The sequence below is a fragment of the Urocampus carinirostris genome, chromosome 4 (assembly GCF_059441175.1).
Source record: "Urocampus carinirostris isolate Australia breed hairy pipefish chromosome 4, RoL_Ucar_1.0, whole genome shotgun sequence".
In the NCBI taxonomy this organism is placed as follows: domain Eukaryota; kingdom Metazoa; phylum Chordata; class Actinopteri; order Syngnathiformes; family Syngnathidae; genus Urocampus; species Urocampus carinirostris.
Window position 1 is genome coordinate 41553417 of NC_142352.1, and position 10371 is coordinate 41563787.

At 39.5% G+C, this 10371-nt stretch overlaps 1 protein-coding gene across 3 annotated transcripts in view; it reads left to right on the forward strand.

Moving 5' to 3' along the window:
• The first annotated feature begins 2520 nt into the window (after window positions 1-2520).
• mthfsd (methenyltetrahydrofolate synthetase domain containing) overlaps window positions 2521-10371 on the forward strand; it is a 28683-nt gene continuing 20832 nt past the window's right edge. The window contains exons 1-3 of one of the 3 annotated variants that reach the window (XM_088334606.1): window positions 2521-2668; window positions 2764-2867; window positions 3044-3157. In XM_088334606.1, coding sequence (XP_088190732.1) covers window positions 2641-2668; window positions 2764-2867; window positions 3044-3157 — 246 coding nt within the window. In that variant the 5' untranslated portion in view covers window positions 2521-2640. Of the gene's footprint in view, window positions 2669-2763; window positions 2868-3043; window positions 3158-3204; window positions 3319-10371 lie in introns of all 3 variants that reach the window. The other 2 variants (XM_088334607.1, XM_088334608.1) reach the window with 2 other exon arrangements.

Here is a 10371-nt window from a genome sequence, read left to right on the forward strand (position 1 = left end):
TTATTATTATTATTTCTATTATTATTATTATTATTAGTAGTAGTAGTAGTAGTAGTAGTAGTAATAGTAGTGGTAGTAGTAGTAGTAGTAGTAGTAGTAGTAGTAGTAGTAGTAGTAGTAGTAGTAGCAGTAGTAGCAGTAGTAGTCGTAGTATTAGTAGTAGTTCCCTTTGTAATTAGACGTAGCTCACACAATGCCACTCCTCTTCTCCTAATAGTGTATGCTGAGAATTTGAAGGTACAGGGCTCTCTCTTGTGGTCAAATGCTCACTCTGCAGGCTGTCGCTGAAAGGGAGCAGTAGAATGTCAGTCATAATTTTAAAAAAAAATCCCCCTCAAAATATTGTATTTAAAGGGACCGTGTGTATTATTTATCAGCTATTAGGGGTAAAAATTTTGATTTGAATAATGAGCAAAAATATACAAACTATAAGATAAAAGTGTTTTTTTCCCAATTCCTCATAGGTCGAGATATTTGCATTTATTTTACATAACGGGCCAATTTTAAAGGGAGCTGCCACTATTGTCCGCCAGTTTACTGCTAGGGGTACCCAACAACCTCGTAAAAATTGGTAAAAATATGGGAAGAAAAATTGTGGGGTTTGTTCACTTCGAGTCCCCTTTAAATTCTGTTCTCCCTTGTGGTTTTTGGCACTTGTTATCGATTGCATCAATTAATACAGCAACGTGTAGTGGTCAAATAAAACACACTGTCTCTTTAACATAAGGGTCCCCAAACTTTTTCCTGTGAGGGTCAGTTTTTATCAGAAACCATGTGACGGTTGCAGAAAAAAAGTATTTTCTCCAGAAAGCAATCAAAAAACCCTTCTGGATTCTCCTAGAACAAAACTCAGAAAATGAATGATTCACCATTAATGAAGGAAAAAAAATCTGAATAACCTTCCCTGCATTCTTTATAAAAACAATCAAGAAATAAATAATAACCCCTTTTCTGAGATATATACCAATCACACTCTTCAAAGTCCATGGAACATAATCTTTCTGTTGTGTCGTGTTACATGTCTAGTTGTCTGTGCGCTGGACTACAAGTGGTATTGATGACTTGAGAAAAGGCTGTAGATTTTATCTCATTATCACACTATTTTTAGTCACGGTACCAGAGACTGTAGTTAATTTTGTTGTGAGTTTCACATGTTACAATGACAATGAATTGCATTCTAGCATTGTACATGACACATTTATTGTCATTGTACAAGTGAAATACACAACAAAATGAACATACATGTGTAACGGGTGTAATAATAACTTTTATTTTATTGAAATTCCTGCTAAAATATGTGTATAGTTTTTGGTAAATGTACTGCAATGCTGAGTCCAACAGTGCCATCTGCTGGTATGGGGTGGGGTTTGGTTTTGGCTTCTAACATGTGACCAGGAGGCGGGGTTTGTTGTCAGTTTTACCAGAGTACTACAAAGGTAAGACATATCTTTTGGTGCTCCACAAAATAAGTTAATTTTAAACATTATAACCCCAGCTGACAAATCTCTCACCATGCATAGTAATGTGATTGATATTGTCAAGCTGTTTTGATTTATTTTCGTTTTGTTTCTGTTTTACTAAATATTAATTCCCCTTGTAGAGATCAAAGAGATCAAACCCAGCAGAAAAAGCTAATGTTGTGACTCATCCATTTGCAGGTAAATTGTACCCATTTTTATACTCATTATTGTTTTTATTCCTATTTTTTTCATATACATTAAAAAAGGATGATGTTGGTTAAAATTCAGACTAAAGAAAAACATGTTGAATTCATTGTAAACGTTAAAAATCCACTATACGATCTCTTGTTAAAAGTATCTTGTTAAAATGTAAAGATGTAAAAATGTATTGTGATATTCTAAAATGTATTTTCTGTAAAGTGAAAAGAAAGCTCTTTGATATGCTTTGTTGTCAGTTTTACCAGAGTACTACAAAGAGATCAAAGAGATCAAACCCAGCAGGAAAAGCTAATATTGTGACTCATCCATTTGCAGAAACTGTAATAATAAAAACCTCATCATCCAGTCCAGCGTGAATGTGGATCTTTGGTGGGACACGTACACCGCGGTTACACATGAACCCCCCAATGCCTTTTTAAATGTAATCTGTTTTTTGGGTATTACAACCAAAACTGCGTAGCCAGACTTTGAGTTGGTTTTTTAGGTTAAAAAAGGGGTGTCAATATGTTCTCTGGTATTGTTCATGAGGCCAGACCAAATGTGGAGGCAGGCCGGGTCCAAACTGCGGGCCGAGGTTTGGGCACCCCTGCTTTAATACATGCACAGATTTATCCAAGAGCCAATTAATTACAATGTAGAGTTTGGAAGAGATGGTAAAATATACCATCTTCAGCTGCACTGAGTAAAAAAATAATACTGGTTTATTTGAAAAAAACGTTTATTATTACTGTTAACTACGTCAATACTGTATAATATATTTTCAAATAAGAAAATCATTATTGCTATGTAAACACTAAATAAGTTTCCATTTTTGCATTCTGCCAAAATTTGTCTTTCCCGAGTCGCCGTAGTGACCATAAACATTGTCACGCAGCTGTTGCTGTCTTTTTGCTTTACTTGAAGCGCTCACGTGTACTTGGGAGAAGATCGAGCAGAATAAGCGTATCAAGCATAGTTTGCCATGGAGCCCCTTATAAAAATCAACCCAGGTAGGTCGATTGCGCAATGAACCTCGACGCCATCGCTGTCGTAATCCGTTAGCAATGTAGCTCCAGACGTTCTTTTTTTCCCCTGCCTCCACCAGGAGCAACCAAATCGGACATTCGTCAGAAAATTTGGGACTACATCGAAAAGGAGAATTTGGCTAACTTCCCAAGGCCTGTTCACAACAGAATTCCAAATTTTAAGGCAAGTTCAAACCAATTTTTACGTGGCAGTTTTGAGGACCAGTTGCTATCCAAAACTTGCACAGTATACGTATTATGGATTACACCTTGTAACATACTTGATCATAAGGTGGATTCATAACAAATACATGTTGCAACAGTATTGGTATTTTTCCTGTCTTTGTATTTACTGGCCAGAATGCAGTTCAAGCATGCAACAGGCTGCCAGTCCTACAGGAGTTCAAATCAAGCCAGACAATCAAAATAAATCCAGACAGACCTCAGCAGCATGCTCGCTTTGTCACATTGGAAGTAAGTTGACCATTTACAGACACTACACTTTACTGTTTTCCTCTCAGGGGGCTTCCATGGCCTGCCCCAAAGTGACAGAGCTGGAAGTTTTTTCTCAGACTTCTGAGGTCAAGGTGGATCCTGATAAACCTCTCGAGGCTGCTCGACTAGCAGTGCTACAGGTTGACACACCACACACACAACAACAACAACAACAATTAGGGGAGGGCGGATCGATCCAATGAGCAATATAAGCGATGCCAAGCAAAATTTTGGACATTATCGATACTGTTGTCCTGGGATTGATTCTTCACTTTTCCACCAAATCCCTGCGTAGATAACGCAGCCTCTCCCTCTCCCTATCAGACTGCACCCACTGCTACTCTCTAAGGCAAATTTTTACACTTCAAGGAAATCGGATCCAAACTGTTAAAGTCCACCTGAACAGAACAAATCAATTTTTTTCCCTCCAGACCCAGGTCACTGTCATAGGTGGTTCCTAATCCGATACATATTCGATTTTTTTTGGATTGCGACTGCTGTCTGAACGATCAAGGCGCATTCATGCGACTTGCACGTTATCAATCGGCAGCAGACGTCACTATCCTGCCTTCAAGCAGGCGGGAGGAAGAGAATAATTCAACAACCACGGTAGATGAAAACACGGAGTGTCATGATTTTGCATATTTATCGAACGCATTTTGTAACTCACAGACCAGCCAACATCCTATTGCATACAACTGTATTCCTAACATGTTGCTCAACGTCACTGATGTGAACAACAATGGCCCTCATTGATAAAGTGATAGTATCCTCTAGTGGTAGTTAACAATATTTACATTTGAATCACACTACATGGAATGTATTCATTGGGGGAAAGCAAGGTTTATATTTAATTAATATCTGGGGTGGGAGGCCTAATGCTCTGCTGTTAACATCCCTGAGTACTTCCGCAAACAAGAGCGCATTGCGTGTGATGTCACTGTCCTCTTTTGCGCATGCAGACCATTTCTGGAATTCACACGGGAGATGAAGTTTTATACAAGTCGCTTTTATTTGGAAATATGAACGATCTCACAAATATTGGATTTCACCCAGAAATCTGAATTGAGCTTTCAATTCTTCAGTGTGAACCTACTAAAAGTCTATGCCTGAATGGGGGACTGACGGGCACACCTTTATGACTAAGGTACGTGACTAGCCCCTCTCCCTTCCTGTTCAGTGGCTAGCCTTCTGCATCTAGCCTGTTAGGCAGAAGAGAAGGCGATGAGAGATTTTGACAGCCGGATTAATCCTCCCACCCCTACCTAACGTTAAGAATGACAGAGGCAAACAGGACGCGCAGTGTGGAATTTTTTCAACTCCTGAACACAACAATGCCAAGTATAGTTTAGGTGGCAAATTGGTCTGCTGGTGTGACAACACCACACATTTACACAAACAGATGAAATATCACCTTGCTATTAGCTGCAACCAAACATGTTACTGTTTCTGAACAAAAAGCTGTAAACCTGTAGTCACTATGGCAAGAGAAACAAAAGGGCTTCTTACTGACTGTAATATTGCACGATAGAATACACTGTAGTTGTCATGTTGACATTGTAATATAGTAATTGTGTTTTCAAGGAGGGCATGGCAAGGGCTCATACTATAGAGAAGGGGTCGGGAACCTTTTTGACTCAAAGAGCCATAAAAGCAAAAAATATTAATTTTATTTTGGGAAAGAGCCACACCATATATTATGAGACAAATTTACAAAATTGCTAAACCCGCACCCCAGACAAAAGCTTAGTCTTCAGCACATTTATTTTTGATGATTTGATAAAAATTATGAAAAGAGAATAATGCCAGAGCCCCTGTCCCAAAATCAACAAACATACCACTTTAAAATTGTCTCTTTCTTGCAATTACTCAAGATCGGTTAAACTCCTTTTGACCCTTTTTTTCCATACATATTGGTTTCAAAACCAGATGCAAGTTGTTATTGTGTAAAAACGTCACAACATTCTGCAAATAGGGAGCCTGATGAGCTCACTTTTGGCGCAGATGGCGTAGGGCGAGAGATGGGAGGGAGTGCTTGCGCTTTTTGCATGGCTCCACCCATCCCTCCCACTCACCCAATCAAAAGACTAAGTTCTCTTCCGGTGTTTTGGCGTATTTACAGTGTGTTCTGTGGATTCATCATAAGGTATCTGAACACTGAACACAGATTATATAGTGAACTTTTATATAAAGGATTCTTTAGCGTTGTACAGCCAAAACGAGTTTTTTTCCCCCCTTTTTTGTGTGACACCTTGACTGTAAATTGTAGTGAAAAACGTGCCCTATATATACTGCGAAGTAACGCCGTAATACTTAGCTCTGGATTGGCTTTGCGTGTACCTGAATAGGACGAACAACTCAAGTTTCGAATAAGATGGAGAAATTTTGCATGCAATCAAATTTGTCTCTGAGCCATAGATATTCATAGAAAGAGCCATATATGGCTCGCGAGCCATAGGTTCCCGACCCCTGCTATAGAGTAATCCCTCAGTGTTCATTGTACCTCTGAAAAGTGATGGGTCCCGGGGACTCGCATGCTCAAAAATGTATGGGTCCCCAAAATTTAGTGTTATCGAGGTTGAAAGTGTAAATCGGCGACAAATATATAAATAAATATTTAAATCTATATATTCATTCAGTTTTAATCATCGCACTTAATTGGTAATACAAAGCAGTTATCACTTCAGATTTTTTAGTTCACAAAAATATTGTACATTATACAAAATAATATTGCTGAAATATTAGTCTATATATTCATGCCGTTTTAATCACTTCAGATTTTTCAGTTCATATATTCTTTGTGGTTTGCTGTCCCGCTACAGTTGTAATGCCTTCTCAAGGTCCAATTGCAGCAACGGAATTTCCATAGCTAATTTGTGGTTTTCATTGTCGTTGTGCCGATGCAATGTGCTTTTCTGAAAGTTCGTATTGCGAAATGATTTATGCAATCCATTTTTTTTGTCACGCTGGGTGCACGCATCACAGAACATGTAGCGTTCATTATCATCCTCCTCATAGCGTAACCAGGAATATAATTGAGTCCATTTTGGCAGAAATGTCCTTTTCTTGCAAGGAGTATTATTTTGTTTATCTTTCGTCGAATCGTTCGCTTCAAAACGCGTGTTTTCCTTGCCTTCGCGGTCTTCTGAAAAATTTCTCCCCCGTTTTTTCGTGCCGGAATTATTGCCGTTCTTACCTCTTTCTGTATTATGTTTCGACTCATTACCGACACTGAAGAAATTACCATTTTTTTGTTGATTCGCATCTAATACCAACAGTTTTTACAGAGGCATACTTTCACTCGACAACCACCAAAACAATGACGTCATCTCGAAGCAATGAGATCTCGTTTGCCGAGATCGGCGCGAGACCAAAACAACAATGGCAGATCTGCCTGACGAAAAGTTTGGAGTGTGGCAAATCTTTGTTAAAAAAAAAAAGTAATCGGGTAATAATGACAATTTGGTGTCAAAAGAGTTGCGTCCCAGGGACGCACGTTGATTTGACACAATGCATCACCAGCAAAAATGATGCGTCTAGGACGCAGGGACGCGGGCAAACAAGAACACTTGCTGTATCGCAGTTTGCTTATTGCTGTTTTTCTACTTCACTGATTTTCATCGTGCATTACGTTCTGGATTCTGGTTGGTTTAGAGAGTTGACCTGCCCCTTTTCAGCTTGTCCGGCTGTGCTTCAATTACATTGCAGTCTAAATTGTACACATACATAAAACAGCTTGACAAACCTCTGCGCAAATATTTTTTGTTTCAAATTTTTCTAAAAGCCATCATGTCATCAAAACACTCTGGACCCACAAAAACACCAAAAGGCAGAGGAAAAATGCTTTCTACAGCCAACAAAGTTGGACTTCTAGACCTGTTAAACTTGCTCTGGACCCACATGCGGGTTTTTTTTGTGCTCCCTAGTGGCTCCTTGGCACTTTTTAAAAAAGGCTTGATTTTCAGAAAAATACACTGTGTCTGTAGGAGAAACAGGAGACATTCTTAACGTTTTCCAATGAATATAGAGATACATTATGTGTTTCCTTTCTTGTAAGGCTTTTATTTTTTTGTAGTTCCAGATATATATGATTTGGGGGGGGGTTGTTGGTCATTCTTCTGTTTCTGTTTTTTTAGCACTCGTTTTCGTTCGCACAACGCAATACTTTGGCATCTAGTAGTCAAATAATACACACTCTCCCTTAAAGCAGACACACACACACACACACACATTCCTACATTCTGCGAGGCTGTCTATAGCTTTCATCTGTATGAAGCCTTAGTAGATTCACATTTATTTATTCATTTCTTTAGTCATTCAAATTTGACAGGCTTCTGAAAAAAAAAACTTCTCTAAAGTCTGTCAAAATAACAAGGCGTCCCCCACCTCTTTGCACAGGGTCTTCATCATCTTCATTACACACATTCTTTCACGTGTGCGATCATATTTTTACTGTTATGCTTTGAACTTGTAATGTGTAGTCCTTCATTTAGACTAAAAGATGTTAAACCAAATAAAATGCAACACATTTACCGTAAATTCCGGACTATAGAGCGCACCTGATTATAAGCCGCACCCACCACATTTCGGGAGGAAAACCGATTTTGTACATACTCGAGCCGCACCTGTATATTAGCCACATGCGCCCACATCGCAAAAATGCAACACAAACATAAAATTAACCCATACCTGACACAGTCCAAAAATCACAGTCGGTAAAATTAATGGAAAATGATACCGGTACTTAAGGTTTGATGCAGACCTGCAGAGTCCGGGTGCCCGTTGAAAGTAATCCAAGGAAAAAGTGTATATTTCCAAAGGTAAGGGTGGGAAAAATATATATCCACTATTGTCGGCTGCGTCCACAAACACGTCTCACCTTTACTCCACTTCCCGTCAGCCTGCGTTTGCCCCACCCATTCTTTCTCATTTGCTCGTGCAAAACATATCAGAATAAGTTTCTAAAATAAATACATTCCAAAAATATACAGTTGCAAATACATATTATACATGGTTACACATATTTACAAAGAAAGACGATACACCGAGAGAGTTTTCAAAGCTTTAATAATATAACTTTCATCCCAAACGGTGCCTGACAGGGCAGTTAATGGTAGCAACACGCTAGCAACACGCTCGCAACACAGTAAACTGGTCTGTTAAAAAAACATACCGTACTTGTAAAAATCACAGTAAACCGTCCTCATCTTCCTCCTTAGAACTGAAGCCATCAAAGTCGTCTTCCTCAGTGTCGAAAAGAAACAGTGTAATATAGACGTCGTCCCACCCTCCCGCAGCCGGACTCGCACTCTCATTGTCGCTGGAACTTTCCACTCCTGATTCTGTGCCCTCCTCTCCGGCACGCAGCAGACCGGCTTTTTGGAACCCGTTGGTGATGGTGGATTTTTTTATGCTGCCCCACGCTGTCAGGATCCACTGGCAGACCACTAAAAAGTTGCCTTTCGCATGCGGCCAGTTTTAGTGAAGTTGCAGTCTTCCTCGGCGCATATATTCCACCGGTCTAAATCTTACCTTTTGTACTCGAGCGCCGCTGCCGGCCGTTAGAAAAATTACATAAATCGGGCGCATAACTGAAAGTTTTGGGAAAAAGTAGCGGCTTATAGTCCGGAATTTACGGTACTGCAAGAGATTTGGGGGAATAAATAACGGGGTTCATACGGGTGTTTGAAATTCATGAAAATGCTTGTATTTTAATGTTTTGTTTTAAGGATTGAAAAGTGCTTGGACTTTGGGTGAAGTGCTTGTAAATGTTTAAAATCTGTGCCATGTTTCTTAACAAGTCTGCTTAAAAACGGCGCCAACACTGCGCTCTGGGTGCTCTGCTTTGCCTTTGCAGTTCTTCTTTGTTCATCATTAGTTGCAGCCAGCATTAGTTTGTATATATATATATATATATATATATATATATAAATATAAATAATCATACTAAGCCCCATCACCCCAAGAGAACAAGCGCATGCTACATCTAAACAGGGCACTATGAAATGGTAATTAGTGAATGGGTTACACAATGATGGACATTTATTATGGGCCATGCAGAAAAATGAAGGTAGCTTTTCTCCGTGGTATATTGTTATGGGGAAAATTTTCTACCACTGAAAATGTAAGCTACATATTACATTTCATGTCATTTTTACCCAGCACCTATATGGGGGGGATATTTGTCTCAAAAATGAATATATTCCCTATATGCTCAAAATCTAAAAATCAGATGTCTTGATGAATGCACACACAATCGCAGATTTATTTGTCAAGTCAAGTCATTTTTATTTCTATAGCCCTTAATCACAAAGCGTCTCAAAGGGCTTCACAGGTTATTACACAGACTATATTTATCAGACTATCATTACACCATCCCCTGATCTGGAACCAACATGGGGGCAAGGAAAAACTCGAAAAACCTCAACATGAGCAAAATGAAGAAACCTTGAGAAGGGACCGCACATGTGGTATCCCCCTTCCAGGATTACCAGACAGCAAAGGATTTTGCAATCACAAATAATACACAGATATTGTCCACAAAAAGTATAGGTTATTCATATGCTATAGCGTAGAAGTGAGTTTTAAGCTTAGATTTAAACATTTCCACTGAGGTTGCAGATCGGATCTCAGGGGGAAGAGTATTCCACAGCACCAGTGCCCGGATGGAGAACGCTCTCGAACCAGCGAAACACTTCTTGGCTCTTGGGATCACCAGAAGACCGGTGCTCTCAGAACGAAGGCTTCGGACCGGAACATATGGGGAAATCAGATCTGAAAGATATGAGGGAGCAAGTCCATGTATGATTTTGTATAATACTAAGAGAACCTTGAAATCACATCTTAGGCTAACTGGGAGCCAATGCAGGTTAGTCAAAATCGGGGTGATGTGATCGGACTTTTTTGTTCTAGATAAAAGCCTCGCTGCGGCATTTTGTACCAGCTGAAGACTCTTGATTCTGGACTTCGGGAGACCGGAGAGTAGTGCATTACAGAATTTGAGACGGGAGGTAACAAACGCGTAAATTATACCGTATTTTCCGCACTATAGGGCGCACCGGGTTATAGGGCGTACCCCCCAAAAAATGGTTTTTGGTCCTATATCTTCCATAGATAAGGCGCATCGGATTATAAGGCGCTACAATGGGAACGTCGACAAAACAGTCAGATGATTCAGTCAAACTGATTACCCC